The sequence below is a fragment of the Podarcis erhardii genome, assembly GCF_964252035.2.
Source record: "Podarcis erhardii genome assembly, chromosome: 7".
Lineage (NCBI taxonomy): Eukaryota > Metazoa > Chordata > Lepidosauria > Squamata > Lacertidae > Podarcis > Podarcis erhardii.
The window spans coordinates 18,547,385-18,569,228 of NC_138511.1; the positions used below are offsets into that span (position 1 = coordinate 18,547,385).

The window sequence follows — 21,844 nt, forward strand, 5'->3', positions numbered from 1 at the left end:
CTCTTTGACCCCATTTTATTATCCCAGTTTTTTCCTCCCTGACCCCACCACCCTCAAAATATATTGATAGAAAAATGTTATGTAACCAACCCTTGGCTAGAAATATCGGTAAATCAGACATCCATTTGAACTGTGCAGTTTAATACCTAGGCTGTGTATAGTTCTGGTAAATGTGTTTTCTGAGCGTTTTCTCTAATAGTTTCCCTTTCTAGGGGTATTCTAGTCATATACTGAAACAAGACTTTTGCCAACTGAAGCAACGAATTGTATACTGCATACCAGCAATTCATGGTATAGATTGTTGGTCACATTGTATACAACTAAGCTGGATACAACTAAGCTGGACTTAGTTGTAGCCCATGCAGGTATTATAGTCGTAATCTTGGAGATGGAGATACCCACAAACATGTTTATTCTTTCAGCCTCCCTTGCCTTCCAGCTTCCCTTCCCTTCCCTTTTCAGAGCTAACCATGGTGCTTGGTTACATCTGTACTGAAGCAACAATGGTTAGTTTCAAAGTGGTATAACCACTGTAGGCTTGCACACTCTAGTTTGAAACTTAACTGTGCTTATAGTATTAGTGGAGATGTAACTCTGTGCTATGGTTAGCTCTGAAAAGGAGAGAGAGACGGCAATTATGTGCAAGAAGGAAGTCGAGGGGAAAGAGAGTGTGAGCAGGTGGGGCATCCTGAATCTCACAACCGTAGGCACAACAGTAGAAATAGTTTGTCCTTGCACTGGGCCTATATCACTCTCTCCTATTTATGTTATGGTTTAGGGCTGAACCACAAAGTAAGAGTATAGAGGACAGTTCTAAGTTAGTAGGTTGAAATGGATGCCTGAAAAAGTTGGTATTTCTACCTTTTCTCATTCAGTAGTTCATTCTGATTCCCTGACTTTTTTTTTTTAAAACGCCAGGTACATTGCACAGGAAGACTTTGTCCTTTTGATCAATTGACAGAATTTATGTTAATTGTGGTGCTGAATCTTCTATATATCTTGAAGCTTTTCTTTCCATCTTTTCCCCCTGTTCCCTCTCCCGACTTTGTAACGGCGCATTATAACCTCCTGCTCTGGTCAAAATCCAGCAAAGCTGCCCAGCTATTTCCCAGTAGCTTGGCATAGAAGATATCTCCCCCACCCTGTGGCCTTGGCTGTTCGCTCCCCTAAGATCTCTTACTCTTTTGCCCTAGAGTGCATCTCAAGTACTCCTGTGAAATGCCTGTCTACATCTCTCTTTCTCTCTCTTTTTGTATTCCTGCATGAATGGATGCAAAGTAAAAAAAACCAGTTGCTTGGAAAGCAAAATGTATGCCTTTTTATTTTTATTTTAAAAACAAAGTTCCCGGAACTCACCCATCTTTAAAAGCACAGTTGCCTCTTTGCTTTGTCCACAGACCCTCACAAACCCCTGGCTGCACACACATACAATTGCATTTAAAAAGCAAAACAAAAAAAAAACCATCCCGCTGTTTCATGCTTTGTTACCTGGAAATGCTAACTGGAGTTACTTTGAATCTCATAGGTGAGATTTGTGGGTTTAAAATCCATGGCCAAAATGTCCCTTTTGAAGCGGTGGTGGTGGATAAATCCACTGGGGAGGGGATGATCCGATCCAAAGAGAAACTGGACTGTGAGCTGCAGAAGGACTACACGTTCACCATCCAGGCCTATGATTGTGGGAAGGGCCCAGACGGAGCAAATATGAAGAAATCCCACAAGTAAGTACAGCGTGGGAGAGAGGGAGGTGGGAGGCTCTGATTTAGGCATCTTTTTCCCTCCTGACAGGATGCAGTTTCTTCTTCTTTGTAGTCTGCCCTTGAATGAATGAATTAAAACCGGCTGGCGACAGTGATAGATGCTCAATGGGTGGTCTTGGTACCAGAAGTGTTCCCAGCTGCACCCGGACCCTAAATTGCATTGATCTCCCCATACATTACCTGCTTGATTAAAATCATTCTGCCACATTCATAAGCTGCCTGTTTGCCAGTGCATTCAAGGCTGTTTGCAGTCGTAAACAATGATTTGGGTTTTAATAATAAATGTGGGGTAGGAGGGAAAGAGGTAAATAAAGGTATGTTCAGTGGTAGAGTATCTGCTTTGCATGCAGAAGGTCCCGCCCCAGCATCTCCTGATAGGGCTTAGGTAGAGACAGAGTGTCTGAAACCCTAGAGAGCTGCTGCCAGTCAGTATGGACTATACCAGGCTTCCTCAACCTCAGCCCTCCAGATGTTTTGAGACTACAATTCCCATCATCCCTGACCACTGGTCCTGCTAGCTGGGCATCATGGGAGTTGTAGGCCAAAAGCATCTGGAGATTGAGGAAGCCTGGATTATACTATACCCTCCAACATTCCTCAAATGAAAATAGGGACAGTCTATTCTGCATTGTTATCACTGCTTGAGCATTGACAAAAGTTATTAGAGATTTTCTTTTCCCCCCAGGCTTCCCTAAATGTAACGCATAAATTCAAAGATTTCTGTGCTTAAAATACAGCAGTTCTGTGTGTTTCCTCTAATAGATGAAACTAGTTGTTCCATCAAGCTCAGTATTGTCTACACTGACTGGCAGAGGCTCTTACAGGTTTCAGGCAAGGGAGTCTTTTCCAGCACTATCTGGAAATTCCAGGGAGTGATCCTTCCTTGGGACCTTCTGTATGCAAAGTGGGATCTCTATCACTAGGCTATGGCCCTTTCCCAAATGCCTTCCCAAAAACTGGTACTCTGTCATACCTCGGGTTGCGCGTTTTCGGGTTACGGACACGCCAAAACCCGGAAGTACCGGAACAGGTTACTTCTGGGTTTTGGCACATGCGCAGAAGCGCCGAATTGCATCACGTGTGTGCGCAGACGTGGCGCTGTGGGTTGCGAACGTGCCTCCCGCACGGATCACGTTCGCAACCTGAGGTTCCACTGTATTGCATCACTTTGCATTCTTTTTTAAAAATAGAACTTTTATTGAGTTTCAGGACAAACACAGAAAATATACAGAATAAAAACCGTACTGTATTCAGAACTCAAAAACATTGGTTCCCCTTCCCACCCGGAATCCACTGACCCTCCTCCCACCTCCTCCCTAGAGAGCTTAATGTCATCAGCACACCCAAAGCTTCTTCATAGTACTTGGTTACAGCAGGACCAGACAGATTAAAGGGATTCAGTACATACACCTGTCATGCCTAAAAGAGCCAGATGCGTATTGGGTTGGAACAAGGTTTAGATCTCTAAATCCGTAGTCATATCCCATTCTCTAAGATGTACCTCTTGGATTTGCTCCTGTGCATATCTTGTACAGCTTGGGCAGGGTGCTGCTGCTGACACCCAGCTGCTCTCCAGCCTCTTAACATGGTCCAGAAGGCTTTGGTTGATGGGCAGCCTAAGAATGGAATGGATGAATGAAAGCATCAGTGGTCTTCTCCAATACACAGAAGTGGGCCCTGATGCTGTATACCCTTTAATATGTTGTATGGAACAGGCCGTCCTGGATGTGCAGTATGTATACATAGGGTCCCATTTTTTCCACGGCATGCAAAAATTTCCCCCCTCTCCAGCACACAGCAGTCTTTATACACACTATTCTCTTTCACATGTCCTCAAAGCTGGCCAAAAGCATTTGTTCATTGATGGGAAATAAAACAGTGGGTTCAAGGAATCTAAAATATGTAGTGGATCTTTTTGTACACCTACTTAGGCTCCGGCTGAAAAGAAAACTCTTGTGTGAATGAGACTGATGCTCTGTATATCATAACTTCAGTGGCTAGAATACTTTATGCAAAGGCGTGGGGTGGAAAACGGAAGCCTAATAAACTATAATAAAGCATGGGAGCAGGTAAATATTGGTAAGCTAACAGATATGCCTATGGGGGTAGAGAAGTTGAGAGAGAGAATAATCTATGGAACCAAGTAACTTAATATCTCAAAAGAGAGGTGGGAATTTCAGGACGGGGAATTGATTACATGTGTTTATGAGGACATAAAATTGATACAAATGAGGAAAAGTCAAAAGCTTTAAACAGCATGAAGAACAAGTCAGTCATCAGCCCCAGGTATCCTTTTTTAAACTCAATTTTATTCTAGCTCTGTAATAGTAAAATTATTTAATTCTATGCAAGTTTTGAAATTAAATGCTTTAAATATTGATGTTCGATTGTATGAAATAATCATGTTTATTTATTTTTTAAATGAAACTGGTGCTCCAGACAGCGTTTGCATTTCCAAAGCTCAATCCCCTATTGATTTATTCTGTGTTTTGCTTTCTGATAAGGGTCACACGTTTTTGTAATAACTTTTGAGTACAAGAGGCAGTCTCAGATATTCTTTATAGGTTTTCCTATTAAATATAAGCTATTGTAGTCATCTTTATGGTGGCAAATTTTCATGCCTTTAAGAAATGAGTTCACTTGGCCTTTACTTCAATAAATCTTGAGTTGTAATAAAAGCTATCAAATCTGGCTGACCAGGCCAATTGCTCTGTCTTTATTCAGTTCCCATGATTCATTAGATGCCATTTATAGTAGGGAAAATAAATGACCGGCACCACATTTGCAAAGCCTGAGACATGAGAGTAGCTTTGGATGTTCCATGGAGGGACAGCGAGTGCTTTGCAAACCCTATTCTTCTTTATCTCTCTTTAATGTGCATTAGAGATGCAAGGCATTACTTGTTCCTTTGCCCCATTGTGCCTTCTTGAAACTGCTCCGTTGCTTGCTGCCAGGCATGTAACTCCTAGGTGCTTGAAGCTGAAAACTCCAGACAGCTGTGTTGCTCATCCTCTGACGGGGAAATGATAGCACTCCATCTGTGTCTTCCTCCCTAGTACAGAGGTAGTCCAACATTGTGTCCTCCAGATGTTGCATTGCAGCAAGACTCTTAGCAACTTGGCTCTGCAAGGAACCCACAATGCAAAGTTAGGCTATGCAGCCCCCTGCCACAGGGGGCAGTGATGGCCACCAGCTTGGATGGAGGGCAGCAGGTTGTCTGCCTTTGCCCAAGTAGATAGAAGGGCCCTGGGGAGTGTGGGATCAGTGGATGATTTCCTGTGGGTTGATCTAAAAAAAACAAAAACAAAAACAAACAACTTCATTTTGATCACTCTCCTGTGTACTGGAATAGCTAGAAAGATAAAGTAGGCAGTTGGTTGAAATCACATCTCGGACTTGGACTCCTTATCTACCCACACATTAGTAGCCTCTGTGTTTCAATAATAATAATAATAATAATAATAATAATAATAATAATAATAATAATAATAAAGCTGTTATTTCAATGTATTTATATTCCACCTTTCTCCTAGTTCGGAATTCAAGGTGGCTTATAACATTTAAAAACATCACTATAAAATATAGAGTAATAAAAGTGAGCTAGTTGAAAAGCAATAGTTAAAATACCTTAAAGCACATTTAAAACCAGCATTGAAATACAGTTTGCCCTGACAGCGGCCCAGTGGTCAGCTTTGTCTGCATCTTAGTTTTCTAAGGGCTATCTGAATAATGGGAATAATGGCCACCTGGCCTTGCAGGGGTGAAAGGCAAACATGCAGGTTTGGAGTTGCAGAATCTTTTTAGAACACTAATACTATTCTGTAAACCATAACTGGTTGATTGCTAGAGAATGTAGTTGGCTCGCTTTTTGTTTTGACTCTGCTGAATGCCAATAATGGGCTGCTACTCTGTCTCCAGAGCAACAGTGCATATCCAGGTGAACGATGTCAATGAGTATGCCCCGGTGTTTAAAGAGAAGTCCTACAAAGCCGCCGTTATTGAGGGCAAGAGGTATGACAACATCCTGAAAGTGGAAGCAGTGGATGCCGACTGCTCTCCCCAGTTCAGCCAGATCTGCAGCTATGAAATCGTCACACCAGATGTTCCCTTTGCTATTGACAAGGATGGTAAGTAGGACCATTGACTGTGTGTGTGTTTGTACAGGGATAGTGTCCATTTCACCCTGCTCCGTAAAAGCATTTAAATCTGGCATTTTTTATTTTTTGCAATTTTGGAAGGGGGAAAAAAGCTCAACAACTGTCTGGAAATGTGGCAGCCCTATACTAGGACTAACATTAGATACAAGCGAGAGATGAGGAATCTGTTGCCTCTACGAGCTCCCATCAGACTCAGCCAGTGTGGCCAGTGATCAGAAATGATAGGAATTGTAGTCCAACAACATCTGGAGGACTCACACGTTCCTCATTCCTGATGCAGCAGTAGAAAATACCTCTTTTCATTGGTGCTTCAAATTTTCAGCCTACAAAGTAGGAGTATTTCAAACTTTGTTCTGGAGAGCTTTGGAGCCGGTTGTGTGCTTGTCATAGGCTACTACAGGAGATCAGGTGTGTCTAAGGAAAGTTGCAAAAAGACTTGATGTCTCTCTGCTGCCCATCCTGCCCTGTGATGAAAAGTCACAGGGGAGGGATGGACGCATTCCACAGCAGAGGTTCTCAAACCGCTGGTGGACCATGAGCTCCATTCTGATGGGCTCCAGAAAGCTTGCAGAATTGTACTTGGTCCTGCATTTTATGGATTCTTTTTTCTTCTTCCATTTTCTTTTCTGATGACTGGGATTGAGGCTGCTTTTTGACTGGCACCAGGTTGTTGAAGAGGCTAAAGAGGCCTAGTGCCTGCAATTTTCTCAGCGGTTTTATTGTGACACAGGAGCTATAGACTGAAAAACGTTGTTAAAACACACACATCCTTTGATTTACGTAACAAAAAGAGTGCATTAAGTTATCTATTGAGGTTCCCAGTGAGTGGTTTGCGACAACTTTTGAGAACCGGCATTCTAGAGTGCCCTAGACTCTCTTAAGTTCACGTCATGCAAGAGGCACAACTGCTTAGTTAGTGTCTTGTTTATTTATTTAGTGCATTATATCCCAACTTTTCCTCCCAAAGAGCTCTAAGTGGTATACATGGTTCTCCCCCTTCTCATTTAATTCCCTCAACAATCCTGTGAGGCAAGTTAGGCTGAGATACAGTGACATGCTCCAAGGGTAACCTGGTGAGCTTCATAGCTGAGCTGGGATTTGAACCCTGGTCTCCCAAGTCCTAGTCCAGCACTCTTAAGCACTACAGCACACTGTAGGCTGAGCACTGCAAAACAATCTTTAGCACAGAAGATTTGATGGCAAAATAAATACTGGATTATCTACGTGCATTTTTTGTTTGCTTTCTGTTGATTCTCTACGTGTTCCCACTGCTTCCCGAACCCATTCACCAAGAAAATTCTCCTATAACCTGGCATAGGCATCCCAAGTAAATTTTTATTCACAACTTCTCCACCCCATCAACCTTTTCAGTGCACCAGTTTTGTTTTTTTAATTGAAAAACAAACAAACGCTTTCCTCCTGCTGTCAGGTTACATTAAGAACACAGAGAAGCTGAACTACGGCAAGGAGCACCAGTATAAGCTCACCGTGACGGCCTATGACTGTGGGAAGAAGAGAGCTGCTGAGGACGTGCTGGTGAAGATCACCATTAAACCTACATGCAAGCCAGGCTGGCAAGGTTAGTGCTGTTCCCCACCCACCCAATGCAGCATTACAGCATTGAAATTCTTTCCAGTGCCTATTGCCAGTACCCTTTTTGGGGGGAAGTGGTGTTGAAAGTGTTGGCAGAGCAGCTGTAGGTGTCCCTGGAAGCCACTTCCTACTTGGATCCGCTTTAATCTGGGTTTAGGCCTAGTGGATCCAGGGTCTAGTCAACCCTTGCAGAGGGGTGTGGGGTTCTGGCCATCCTGAATGAGTCAGTGATCTGACCACTCCTGAAAATAGTAACGGTACCACTCTGTTCTGTCTTGTTCAGTCCCCATCTGGAGTTTCATGTCCAGTTCTGGGCACCACAATTTAAGAGCAATATTGACAAGCTGGGACTGTGTGCACAGGAGGGCAACAAAGATGATAAAGGGTCTGGAAACCAAGCCTTGTGAGGAACAACTGAGGGAGCTGGGTATGTTTAGCCTGGAGAGGAAGAGATTAAGAGGTGATATGTTAGCCACCTTCAAATATCTGAAGGGCTGGCAGTGTCACATGGAAGACAGTGCAAGCTTGTTTTCTGCTGCTTCAGAGGTAGGGCCCGAACCAAAGGATTCAAATGACAATACAGGAGATTCCGACTAAACATTAGGAAGAACTTTTTGAGGGTAGGAGCTGTTAATCGGTGGAATGTATTTCCTGGGAATGTGGTGGACTCTCCTTCATTGGAGGTTTTTAAACCAAGGTTGGATGGTCATCTGTCAGAGATTCTTTAGCTATGATTCCTGCATTATAGGGGGTTGGACTTAGATGACCCTTAGGGTCCCTTCCAACTCTACAAAAGCCCACCCTGGGCCTGTTGGTTTGTGACAACTACCACCCAGTTCCCAATACTACCCCTCCCTCCCTTTAGGAAAGGTGTTTGAGAGGGTTGTGGCACAGTAATTGCAGTTACTCTTGGAAGAAAAAGATCATTTCGACCCATTTCAGTTCTCAGCTCAGGCCCGGTTGTAATAGGAAGTAAAATATTTTTAGTTCCTAACTCATCACCTTTGTCCTTCTGAGGCTGTGGTTTTGTACTTCTTTATATTCTCTGCTTTCTTTTAAAATGGGATTGGTTGAGGTACGAGGGTTTGCTAATGGATCTTTACTGTTCTCCCCTACCCCCTCCATTTATGACTTCAGGCTGGAGCAAAAGAATGGAGTACGAACCTGGAACTGGCTCCCTCGCTCTCTTTCCCAACATCCATCTGGAGACATGTGATGAGCCCATCACCTCCGTGCAGGCCACAGTTGAGCTGGAGACCAACCATATCGGGAAAGGCTGTGACCGAGATACTTACTCTGAGAAATCCCTTCACAGGCTCTGTGGTAAGTTCCTGTGGTCTGACTTAGGCCTATCGAAAATCCACACCTTCCTTTTATCTTTATCTCATTTCAAATAGTCAGTGCACAGTCTGCATAACCCACCCCCCACAAATCATTATTTTTAAAATCTTAAAACTTTATAAAATTAAACTATTTTGCTGTTGTTATCATCTGTCTGTCTGTCTCGAGAGACAACAGAGTGTATTTCCAGGAGTAAAGTCAGAATGCTGAGTCAGCAGCACCGAACTGACCTCCATGGGGTGCAAGCCTGGGAGACCTGGGATGCCCAGAAAACAAGACCCCCCCCCCCTTGGCCTTGCTGGTGTGATTGAAAGGAAAGCAGAGCAATGCATTTGGCATCAGCTTAGCTGCAGGACTTGCCAGAAGTACAAGGCACCATTCAACCATCTTAGGGGCTGCACTTCTGATTTCTGTAGAGTTTACTCCATAGTCTTTTCTTCTCCTGAAGATATTCCGTAAGGCAGCAGAGGTATAGGATCAGAGTTTTATTTTTCCTAAATAGGCTACCTTCCCAGGTTGACGAGCCCCATCTGCCCCTATAATACAACTAGAATAAATATTATGGATGGAAGTAACTATTCTTAATAAAAGGAGCAGATACTTCATCTGGTGTCTGTAACTTGTTCTTCGTTTTGTTTGAAGCCCTCAGCTTTTCTTTTAAGTGCATTTATTTCATGTACTTTGTACAGTAGGCTATTTTCTAAACACACAAATGCACACTTCCAGTGGCGTAGCGTGGGGGGTGCAGGGGGGGGCGGCCACACCGGGCGCAACATCTGGGGGTTAGGGGGCGCAAATCCACGGGTTAGGGGGTGCAAATCCATGGGTTAGGGGGCGCAAATTACTTGCCTTGCCCCAGGTGCTGACAACCCACGCTACGCCGCTGCACACTTCTCTGTCCTCCTTCCATGCAAGCAAAGAGCCAAAAGACACATTTCCAGCCAGGCAAATACAGTGAGTGAGTATGTGAAGCAAAACCAGTGAGACAGATAGCCTGGAGAGGGTCCTATGGGTCTGGAGGGTTGCATTTGGCCCCCCGGGTCTGAGATTCCCCATCCCTGTTGTAAGCATTGACAGACCAGAGGTGGGCACTCCCCTTTAGCATGTGGCCTTTAAAACAAAGGATAACTCATTTATTTGTGTTACTGGTTTATAACCCTCCCTTTTTTGTTGGTGCGCTGGAAGTGGCTAATGCACACCACCACTGGCATGTGAAATATCAGTGTGAAATTATACCACTCTTTATCTGTTGCGTGTGAGTTGGTCTCTTCATCATCAGCTAGCCCACAAGTCTTTATTCACAGCTTCTCCTTCTGTCTGCCTCCTCTGGGAAAGACCAGAACTAGGCCATAAACAGTGCAGAAGGCCGGAAGAGGCAGGTGCGAACCTGCACCTATATCCCTAATAGTGTTGTATTATTCTCTCTTAACTGTAAGCTCCTTTGCGAGCCAGTCTTGGCTGCATAGCATGGTGTCAGTATCCTTACGAACAATTCCCAGTGCAAGCTCTTGAGAGATGGCTTTGGTCTTCCTCCATGGCTCCTGTCAGCTGAACATTTCTCCAAGGGAATGAGCAACAATGGCAATTGTTAGGGCTGGGTTTGGTCCCTTCCCTTGCTCCTGAGAATTAAACAGCCTCTGAGTGTAGCAGCAGCAGCAGCAGCAGTGATGGCTCATTGAAGGCTGAGCTTGAGGGGTTGAATGACAGAAGCCATATCAGAGGAGGGAGCTGTAAATAGTGATGGATCCTTCTTCAGTTTGAAGCAAGAACTCAACAAGAGAAGCACAATTACAGCGTAATGCAGTTCTCAACACAAAGTGCAGAGATACTGCAGGCAGTGGGACCTGGATATTGGCCAGTGGGTTAAATGAGGGGGGGCATTTTTAAAGCTGTGGGGGTCTGTCTAGCTCCACTACAGTGGAAGTTCAGCAAACAATGCTGACTCTGAATTCTTGCTGCTAATTCTGTGAAAGCTAGCATTTTTTCCTAACAACAGATATCACGCACACACACGCGCGCGCACACACACACACACACACACACGTGTTTCCTCTGTTGGCTGTCTGCTGTGACATTGTTGATTGTTTTAATTGCAGGTGCTTCCTCTGGCACAGCTGAGCTCCTTCCTCCTCCGAGCAGCACGGCAAACTGGACAATAGGCCTTCCGACTGACAACGGCCATGACAGCGACCAGGTCTTCGAGTTCAATGGCACCCAAGCCGTGAAGGTCCCAGACAACGTTGTCACCGTCAACATGAAAGAGCCTTTTGTGATTTCCGTGTGGATGAGGCATGGGCCTGGGGCGAGGGAGAAGGAGACCATCATCTGCAACTCAGACAAGACAGGTTGGAACGGGTGGAGAAGGGAACCCTTGGGCTAAAAAATGGGGGATTTTAGAACTGGCTGAACCATTGCAACACCACAGAACGTTAGCAAACATTCCAAGTTCTGTGAGTTGGAGGGAGGGAGAAGAACCTGATTGCATCTGTGTAAGAATGGTTGCCCAGTGCTCACCAGGATGCTGCAGTCTGTTCTGATTTCGTGTGTTTGGTGTAGGTGAGGGGCAGGGTTGTTGGTGGTGGGTAAATGTATCTGATTCTTCATGTTAGTGGCAGTCAGAAGTGTGGGAGTTGCTGCTTTCCAGTTTTCTCCAGCAGGTGTTGCAATATGATCCCTCAGTATACTCATAAAAAATGAACGGAGTGCACAAAAGTCTTGATTGACATTTTCTGGGAAAACATGTTTTTCTCTTCTGTCCTGCATTTCCCCTCCCCGATTTCTTTGTCGATAGCATCAGTCTTTGAATGATACCACCAGTACTCTGGAAGGTGGTATTGAGACAAAAGAGATACGATCATTTGGGTTTTGTACATTGCACCTCAACAGTGCAGAAAGGAATTTCGTGTCTTGTCATCTTGAGGCTGAAGCAGCCATTTTGAGCAACTAAAACTTTGATCTCCCAAAACTTAACCTAGCCTTCCCTGAGACTTAGTTGAACTACAGCTCCCATCAGCCCCAGGCAGTCTATCAAAAAACATCTGGAGGACACCTTGGGAAAGGGCCTCTTCCTCCTTTTTGATCAGTCTCCACTTAATAAGGGGGAAAGATCAAGGCATATCAGTCAAAAGCTGGCTGTGTTCAAAAGTGCTCTCTTCAAGCAGAAGCTTCCATGCTTTCACTTAAAAGAATTGGGGTAAGGCCAACTTAAGATGTTTCCCTTAATTAAAAAGAGATCATCTGGGATCCTGAAAATAATTAGGTTGGAGATGAAGCTTTTAAAACATGGGTGAATTATTCCATTCATTCTTGGATGTGGTTATGCAGAAGGATGCTCTCGGCCACAGAGAATTTGATTCCTGAGTACAGCAGATTTACATGACAGTTTTCTCTTATCTTGGTAGTAGTGGCTTAAAGATGGATTCATGTGAACGCATTCCACAGTGTGTGTTGGTGCGTTGTGAATCTTTTCTGCCCCTTCCTCCCAGAGGGCTCCAAAAACCCTGAACTCTGTGGCCAACTATTGTTGAGCAATCTGGATTTTTTTGCAGCTTGTCAAGCAAGCCTGTGCTCTTGAAATCCATTGTAATTGAGACCCTTTCCCAGAAACTAATTCCATGCTTTTCAGCACAGGAGAACTGTCATTAAATCCATGCACCCTTATCAGCAAAGTTGCTTTTCTGGGTCCCTTTCACACTGAATGGGGAAGCAGGGGTGCTCTTGTGTGAAAAGCCACCCCGGCTCCGAATTCCAGGCTGAAGGCTGTCACGAGACTAGCAAACCAGAATACTGCCATTTATTCTTTCACTTCAATGCTGGCCTATTTCTTCTTATTGCACCTCTGTGCAAAATTTGGCTGAGCCATTAGTTGAGAAGCGGACATTTTCCTGAAATGTCTTGGACTGTCAAAGAGCAATTGCTATGTAACTGCCCTAAGGGGAGGCATTTCTGCCATGGAAATGGTCTCCCTTTGATTAGGCCTTCTGCATCCTTTTTTGCTAAGCACCTCCCTTTACTGCAGGGGTAGGGAACCCTCGAGCTGAAGGATGCAGAGTTGGCCTGCCAGCCCATGGTATTTTGGGGCAAGCCACGCCTATCCATCCTACACCTTGCTGTCATACCTGACGTCAGGTGTGGGGCAGGGAATGGCAAAGCTTCAAAGATAAACAGAGCTTAAAGTGAGTTTCCTTTGCTGGAGTAAGGCAGCAGCGTTCTCCCTCCTGGCACTGCTGCTTAACCATCTGAAAAGCAGAGTGCAGGGCTGTTTAAAAGCCCTCATGCAAGCAGCCCTCCCCACTCTTGACACTGCAGTTTTCTGAAATTTAAACAGCAGCATGGGACTTCTTCAGGCAGCTTTGAAGTCCTGACAATCAGAGCTTCAAAGCACAGCATTTCTGGATGTCTCTGTGACATCAGGTGATTGGCAGACAGGGAGCCCCACCCACCCATCAGATTTATCCCAGAAGGGGTGTGGAGCTGAGGATCTAGCCCACCTGCTGGAAAGGTTCCCCATCCCATGCTTATGCTGTGACAAGAATGTGCTGGATTGTAACATGTATAACAGGATCCAAATGTTCACTAGCTTTACAACTGGAGGAAAGGGAAATGGTAACACAAGCCTGATCTTTCTTGGGACAGATATGAACCGGCACCACTATTCCCTCTATGTGCACAATTGCCGTCTTGGGTTCCTCTTTCGTCAAGATCCTTCGGAGGGGCAGAGTTACAAACCAGCAGAATTCCACTGGAAGCTGAACCAGGTGGGTTTATAAGAGGAGGCAAACCCTGGGTGTAATATTAGACAGATCAATAGCCAGTCTTTGTATGTCAATTTGCAGTTGGAAAAGGCCAGCCCTCTGTGAAGTGTTTGTTATGGAACCGTAATGGGGTAGCGATACAGTAACACTCCTGCTTTCGGTATCTTTGACAAAATTTAGTTTTTATTATCAAGAACTGGATGTGAAAGGAAGTTATCCGGCGCAAAGTGGAGGTTCCCTCCCTCCCTCCCTCCATTTAAAAACTCTTGTACCTTTTACAGGTGTGCGACAAGGAATGGCATCACTATGTCCTCAATGTCGAATTTCCAGCAGTGACCCTGTACGTGGATGGAGTTTCCTTTGACCCTCTATCAGTGACGGAAGACTACCCGCTCCATCCCTCCAAAATAGAATCCCAGCTGGTGGTCGGAGCCTGCTGGCAAGGTAGCTTACCTTTTTTTTAGCTGCAGGCTTCTCAAAGGTGGCAGAATAGTTGTAGGTCATTTGTCCAGAACTCTTGTTGTTCTAGTTGGTGGGCAAACTCCACTGAGCTTGCATCTCTGCAGTGAGACTGTGCAAGAGAACAGATGGAGATTGAAAATAGCAATGCATTTTCAACGGGGAATGCATAGGAGCTAATTGTGCAGCCTGTTCTCTCTCTTCCTAATTATATTGGGATGTCTGTGAAGCCCAGGTGATTGGCAGGCTCACAGTCTGTTGGCAGAGTTAAATAAAAGCAAAACATTTGCTGCAAATCTTGAGAACATCAGTGTAGAAAACCTCTCCTTGGAATGAAGAAGTTGTGCTTTTGAACTTGGTTAGAATTTACATGAATGCTAAATTTATTGTGTTTTCCTCCCTCTGGGGCCACACGCTTGGTTTTGAGGATTTTGACGGAGTAATTTACCCTCTGTGTCTGTGTGTTGGAGGATTTTGCTGCTTATGTCTATAAAAAGAAACACAGCAGTAGCTGTAGGTTTTAACATGCAAAGCAGGTTTAAACGGCCGTTCCCTCGAGGATGCATATTGCTGAATCACAGCCTTCAAGGCCACTGACGCTCTCCCTCGTCAGCATCTTGAGAAAATGGATTCCGGGATTCATCCCAAGAGCAGAGGAAGGGATGTAGATCACCAAACAAAGACACCTGCTGTATCTAGGCTAAGGGGGGGGGGGGGAGTTAGCACCATAAATGGCATATTTATTCGTAGGATTAGTATCCAGCTAAGTCCTACTCAGAGTAGGACCCATTAAAATAAATGAATCTAAGTTAGTCATGGCCATTAGTTTCAGTGGATTTACTCTGAACAGGGTAAGCTTCAGAATACAGTCCCTAACTATATTGTATCCTGCAAGACTATTTCCTAGCATATATTTAAAGCTTTTGAAATGCATTTTTAAATGTGAAAATGATATAAAGAACAGAGGAATCTTCCTGAATGCCTAGAAGCACTCTCACTGCAATGTCGGCATGTGCTGATGGTTTTCAGAATGGTTTCTCTGTGCTTCCTGATTTGGAAGGTCAAAATGGCACTTGGGTGTCCCTAAGAGGCAATTATTTGTTCCCCTTGGGTGTGTTAAGCGATTGCACTTTCATCTTATGCAGTGAGGCTTAGCAGGCCTGGCGGGTCATGCCCCAGCCAGCTGTGGCTCAGGCTTACGCCTGTAGAGGAATGAGGAAGGTAGTAAGATCAAATGCACAACCTTATACTGCATTATTTGGGGGGGGGCAGAGATTTCTATGCTTCCTCACGTGTAAACTTCTGTTCAGCGGGAAAGAGCCATAGCTCAGTGGTGGAACTGCTTTTCATGCAAAAGCTCCCAGGTTCACCAGTCCTTGGCATCTCTATCATAGCGCTGGGAATGTCCCCTGTCTGAAATCCTGGAGAGCTGCAGCTGGTCAGCATAGGCAATACAGAACTAGATGGTGTAAGACAGCTTGCTGTGTTCCTGTGTCTCAAGGGAAGGGTCCTAGTGCAGATGTAGAGCACATGCCTTGCATGCAGAATGTTCCCAAGTTCAGCCCCCTGCAGCATCTGGTAGGTCTGGGAAAGGTTTCCACCTGAAACCTGCAGTCGAATTTGTCCCTTTCCTTTATGTCCCCTCTGAGTTCCTCCACATCATCCCCGCTACACTCTGCCGCACATGAAGATCCATCTCCAAGTGTGCCCTCTGGAAAGTGTCCTTCTGCAGTGTTCTTGGGGTTCCCTGATACAAGGCTAAGGGTTTCCTTGGCGGGAGGATGAATATAGGAAGGGGAGAGAACTTAAGAATATATATATAGTACTGAATGCAGAGAGGGAGATGGGCATCTGGTAAACAAAGCACGTCCTCCAAGGCATGTGCACTGCGTCAGAGAAACCTCCAGGTCCTAACCACCCGGTTCCTTTTTCTCTTCTCCTTGTTCCTATCCTTTCGTCTTGCTTTTCTGCAGAATATACAGGAAATGAGAATGACACAGAAAAAGCGACCGAGACCCCTGCAGGTTGCTGGTGTTCTTACTTATTCCCCCCCGTTTCACTTCTAAGCTGAGATATCGCTTCATCTCACACATAGCATGAAATGCCAGCATTGCATTATGTCCATTGAAGCTACATTATTATTGTGTTGCTGGGCTTGTTTTCTTCCATTGTGCTTCTTTTTTTCTTTTTATTGTTTGGTTGTTTCTTGAATGTTCACTTCTTTTCTTTTTATCTCCCATTGGTGATAATTGCAAGATTAAAAGCAGTTTAAAAGGCTGCTTTGAAATGAGAGTGTTTGTCAATTGCTTTGATGGTTCAGCCCTCGCTGCATGCAAAGTGAGGGCAGGTTGTTGCGGTCACTTGCAGTGCTCATTGGGCAGCAAATTGCTCCCTTGAATTGAATGGTCAATCAGAAGAGCTGCCTCTTCTATAAATTTCCATGTCCCATAACAAGAGGATGGAGGAAGTGCTGGAATGACTTGCCAGCCGATATGTTTGGGGAGGGTCTGTTACATACGCAGCTGTAAAACTCTTGTGACTTGCAGCTGATATTTCCAGGTCTGTTGGAAACGGCTCGGTGGATTTAACATCTCTGCTTGAGACAATTAAACGAAGACTTTCGTTAATTTTAAATTGCACCTTTTATATGAAGTGCTGTACCGGGTAGAAGAATACCTTCTAATTATTCTCATCTTGAACGGCGAAGTTAAAAACTAGCTTTTGAGAACTGTTAAATAATAGAACTAATACTTAATTTTGAAGAAGGCTGTCATCCAATTAAAGAAATCTTAGATTAATTTCTGTGGATCTTGATATGTGCATATGAAAGCAATAGTTCCAAAAGGTAAAAAGCGTCCTATTTTTATTTTTTTTAGACTGTAGAAGTGTGTCATGGTTAACATCATATTAGAAGAGGTGTGTTGGAATAGCCCATGCAAAGATTGGTCTTCCTAGCTTCATCTTCTCCTCATAGCTTCGGGAAAGGACAGTAGCTCAGTGGAAGGGTATTTACTTTGCATGGAGAAAGCCCCAGGTTCAATCTGTTGTACTGCCAAATTGGGTTGGAAAAGACCCCTGGAGAGTTGCTGCTAGTCAATGCAGAGCTGAAAGGTCCAGTTTTCCAAGTCAGTATGAGGCAGCTTCTCACGTTCAGTAGAAGGAAACTGCTTCCGAATGAGGTAGCTTCCTACATCTGGTGTCTAATTGAGTGGCAATTGTTACTTGGATGGACTGTTGTGTAAATATTTTATTTAAGTGGGAGATGCAGTTTCTGTACTGAAGCTACGAAGGTAGCCTTGGCCTTTTGAAGAGTCTGCTTCTAAAGGAGAAAATCCTGTTTGTGATGACCAAAGGATTGTACCACTTTCCTTCAGCACTGAGTAGGGTCATTCCATCCTTGCCTCAAAAGCCATATTTATTGCATGAGTGGACTTCTTTTGTTCTTTTTGAGTTCTCTACCCCACCCCCCTTGTGCTTGAACATACCTGCAAGGTTAACACAAGAATGGGCACTAAACTAACCCGCATGCCAGTTTTAAGAACAAAAGCACAGTTGGCACTTTAAACAAACGCACGCATGCACCCTCCCGAAGCAAACTTGTATGATGCTCAAGATGTCTTCCTTTGCTCCATAAAGGTGGAGAGCTCCGCATGGCCCAGTTCTTCCGAGGCAACTTGGCCGGCTTAATGATCCGCTCTGGTAAACTGGAGAACAAGAAGGTGATTGACTGCCTTTACACCTGCAAGGAAGGACTGGATTTACAGACCTCAGACGGCGTCGGCAAAGGTCTGAAGGTAAACTTGTGCAGCAGAGGGACCCTTGATCCATTGGCAGAACAGAGATCAATTAGGATGACATGTTATGTGTCTCTCTCTCACACACACACACATCCCCCTCTCCTTTCTCTAATGAGAGCAGGAATGACGTCTGTCCTGGCACCGCCTGGTGTCTCTAAAGCAGGGGTGCCTAAAAGGAGGAAATCAAGGCCAGGGAGCAGATAGCATGCACTCCAAGCAGAGCTGAGCTGCTAGGGCAACCACTCCTCCATCTTCCCCGGGGCTACTTAAACCTTGCATGCCCTGCAGGAAGCCAGGATCCAGGATGCTCAGACTGTCATTGGGGGGGGGGGGGGCTTTTGCCACCAATCAGCCTGAGAGGACCCGATTGCTCTGTATTGTAAACCGTCTATTTATTTTAGCATTTTAATTTTGGCCTTGGATGCCTTGGCAGTAAGGCAGTATACAGAAGCAATGACGTAACCTATTGGCCCAGGGACTGCGTTCAAACCTTGGGCATGGTTAGGAAGGATGTGTTCAGTGCATACATGGGTACACACTTGCCACTCACACACAGCACCTGCACTGCACACGTTGGTTTTTAACTTGTCTTGTGTATTACTGTAATGTTCATTGCTGCTTCAGTTTTCTGTACACCACTTAGAGACACTTCTTGTATAATAAGCAGTGTAAAAATGGTCTAAATAAATATGGAAGATGCATTTGGATTATGTTTTAATTGCCATATTATTGGGGAGCTGCTGCCAGTCAGTGTATACAGAGCTGGATGAGCCATTGGTCTGAAACGGCTCCCTATGTGCCTGGGGTTAATCATCATCCCATAAATTTGCTTGGAATTCTCTTGTATTGGGAGAAGCAAATTGAGGGAGAAGAATTCTCCCCCGCCCCCATACACCTTTCTTCTCTTTACTTGCTGAGGCATGGAGAACTGCGTCCTTGCAGTGGCAAGGGGGTTGCGGCAGCATGGAAAATAATGCATGTAGAATTAGATGGATTACTGGAAATTTAACAACCTGCCTGGTCCTGAGGATGTTTTCTTGGATGGTGAAATACACCCACAGTTACTGTGTTGCTACCTTTTCAAGCTAATTGTGGGCAGGCAGGCAAATCCCAGTTAATAAATTACTCTTTAAGCAGTAACTGTTGAAGAAACATAGAGACAGAGGAAGCTGCCTTATACAGAGTCTGACCATCAGTCCCATTTAGCTCAGTAATGTCCACACAGGTTGGCAGCAGCTCTCCAGGATTTCAGACGGGGACATTCCCAGTCCTACCTGGAGAATCAGGTTCTGTGACCCCTGACTTTTGGCCCTTCCCTAAAGACCCAGGGACACAGTCAGTGTGGACTATACTGAGCTAGATGGACCAGCACTCCAGGATTTCAGACAGGAGTCTCTCCCAGCGCTACCTGGAGATGTTTAGGATTGAAACTGGACCATCTGCATGCAAAGCAGATGCTCTACCACTGAGCTACTTTCCCCCTTCCTGTCTCTTCACAGAGGAGTCTTGGTCACAGAATTGCTTTATTTTAGCACTTCCTGGGTCTGATTTCTTTCCTGCCCCTGCCGCCCCTTCTCACTTCTTCTCTCTGCCTGATCTTCCAGATCCACATGAACCCGAGCCAGTCAGTGTTGAGCTTGGAAGGAGATGACATTGACCGGTTTGACAAGGCCATGCAGCACATTGCCTACCTAAACTCCCGCCAGTTCCCCACACCTGGGATCCGGAGGATCAAGATCACAAGCACCGTGAAGTGAGTTTCCCTTTGGGAGCAAGCCATATGAGCAAGCGGGGTCATGGGTTTGAGCCCCACATTGGGCAAAAGATTCCTGCATTGCAGGGGGTTGTTGTTGTTCTTTATTCAACTTATACACTGCCCTATACCCGGAGGTCTCAGGGCATTTCACAACAAGACCACAACATCAAACCAAAAGCAGTAACCCAGTAACGTCTGCCCCCCCCCCCAAGCCACATTCTAAAAGGGTGTTGGATGTCAATAAGATCAACCAAAGGCCTGGTTAAAAAGGATCGTTTCCGCCTGGCGCTTAAAGGTGTATAATGAAGGCACCGGGCGAACTTCCCTGGGGAGAGCATTCCATAGACGGGGTTGGACTAGATTACCCTCATGGTCCCAACTCTACTCTGTTGTCTTGAAGATGCCTCCACATCTCAGGGGTAAGATTATTATGGTTATCAAAATAAACGCCGTGTTGCATCTGCAACAGCACAACCAGATGCCTTCATCTGCCCTAGCTGCAACAAAACATGTCTCTCCCGTATTGGTCTCTACAGCCACAGCAGGCACTGCAACCTTCCAACAGTTTGACTCCTCCCCCAAAGGAACACTCTTCCATTGTCTTCCAAGACAGACGGCTGCCAATCAATTTTTCAGAAAAGTGACTCAAAGCATCTTGTGGAAGCAAACAAAAACAACCCAAATTACTCGCTAGCAGCATGCATAAAAGGCAGACCCAACTCTGCCTGCCCTATTGAAAAGATGAGGGGAATAAGAGGATCCCCCAAACATACTCCACCCTCCCAAACTGAGGTCCAGAGGCATGGGGGGGGGGATAAAAATATATTTGCCAAGCAACTGAAAGCACATAAGGGATGGTACCAGGCGTATCTTCCTGGGGATAGCATTCCACAGATGAGGAGCCACCACTGAGCAGAGAATGAAGAAGTTCCACAATGGAGGATGCTGCACTCTTGTTTTTGGGGCCTGGCACACACACCCTGTCCTTAAGAGGAGAACCCTCTGAATGTGCCCACGTGTTTTATCTTTATTTAGAGCATTTGTGCCCCACTCTCTATCCAAACCATGGCTTACCTACAGTTAATTAAACCAAGATAGTCCTTGCCTGCAGGCTTCCAATTTGCAGAGCATGACACCAAAGGGACAGGGAGGGAGGAGAGGAAAAAGCAAACTCAGGCACCAATTTTTATATAGTAGTTATAACTGCCATCTGGCATAGAGACAGCTCAGGGGCAGAGGCAAAGCTGATGTATGGTTTCTAAGATGATCACTGCCCACATTCAGACAGGCCCTCTTTCTTACAGTTAGTCCTGTGCTGTGTGCCTTGTCCTCCTGGAATACCTACCGCTTTCTCTCCGGCATTGATGGCACCTTTCCCCCTTTTTTTTGGCAGGTGTTCCAACGATGAAGCCTGCATCGCCATCCCCTTTGTGGACGGCTACATCATGGTCCTGCAGCCTGAAGAGCCCAAGATCAGCCTGAGTGGCATCAACCACTTTGCCCGCTCAGCTTCGGAGTTCGAGAGCCCCGAAGGGGTCTCCCTTTTCCCTGAGCTTCGCATCATCAGCACCATCACGCGGGAGGTTGAGCCGGAGGGGGAGGGAGATGAGGACCCCACAGGTAAAGCCCACTCACCTAGCTTGTGCAACACATACAAGGGCTAGTGGCCTGGGGGCAGGGTCTGATACAGCCCCTGTTTCGAGGGATTATCAGAAAACCTTGGATTTGGGGGAGAGGCTGGGATGGGGGTGGCAGAGAGTAGTAGAGACAAGGTGGGGGAAACAGTCAATGTTGGGTGGAAGGGGCAATGGCTCTTCCAGGTAGGACTGGGAAAGATTCCTTGACTTTGAAACTCTGGGAAGCTGCTGCTGGTCAGTGCAGGCAGAACTGAGCTAGATGGATCAATGGTCTGATAAGTGTAAGGCATCTCCTATGTCTTAAAGGAAGGGCCATGGCTCAGTGGTAGAGCATCTGCTTTGCATGCGGAAGATCCTGTGTTCCTTTCCTAGCATCTCCAGGAAGGGCTAGTAGAGACTGAAGTCCTAGAGCGCCAGTGTCAGTCACACAGGCAATACTAAGCTTGATGGGGCCAGTGGCTTGACTCAGTCTAAGGCAGCTTCCTAATGTACGAAACATTCAAGGGTCTAGTCCGGAAGCAAGCCCTTAGGCAAATGGGTGAGCCCTGTGCCTGGCAAAAGCTTGGAAGCAACGAAGACTCTCTGTGTGT

The 21,844-nt window shown here is 45.4% G+C and overlaps 1 protein-coding gene across 3 annotated transcripts in view; it reads left to right on the forward strand.

The window, feature by feature from the left end:
* CLSTN1 (calsyntenin 1) overlaps window positions 1-21,844 on the forward strand; it is a 58,447-nt gene that overhangs the window by 29,796 nt on the left and 6,807 nt on the right. For 2 of the 3 annotated variants that reach the window (XM_081870883.1, XM_081870884.1), the window contains 11 exons: window positions 1,526-1,721; window positions 5,679-5,887; window positions 7,347-7,496; window positions 8,648-8,833; window positions 10,948-11,196; window positions 13,487-13,608; window positions 13,887-14,049; window positions 16,038-16,088; window positions 17,701-17,858; window positions 19,466-19,614; window positions 21,011-21,237. In XM_081870883.1, the coding sequence (XP_081727009.1) occupies window positions 1,526-1,721; window positions 5,679-5,887; window positions 7,347-7,496; window positions 8,648-8,833; window positions 10,948-11,196; window positions 13,487-13,608; window positions 13,887-14,049; window positions 16,038-16,088; window positions 17,701-17,858; window positions 19,466-19,614; window positions 21,011-21,237 (1,860 nt within the window). The remainder of the gene's footprint in view (window positions 1-1,525; window positions 1,722-5,678; window positions 5,888-7,346; window positions 7,497-8,647; window positions 8,834-10,947; window positions 11,197-13,486; window positions 13,609-13,886; window positions 14,050-16,037; window positions 16,089-17,700; window positions 17,859-19,465; window positions 19,615-21,010; window positions 21,238-21,844) is intronic. The other variant, XM_081870885.1, reaches the window with a different exon arrangement.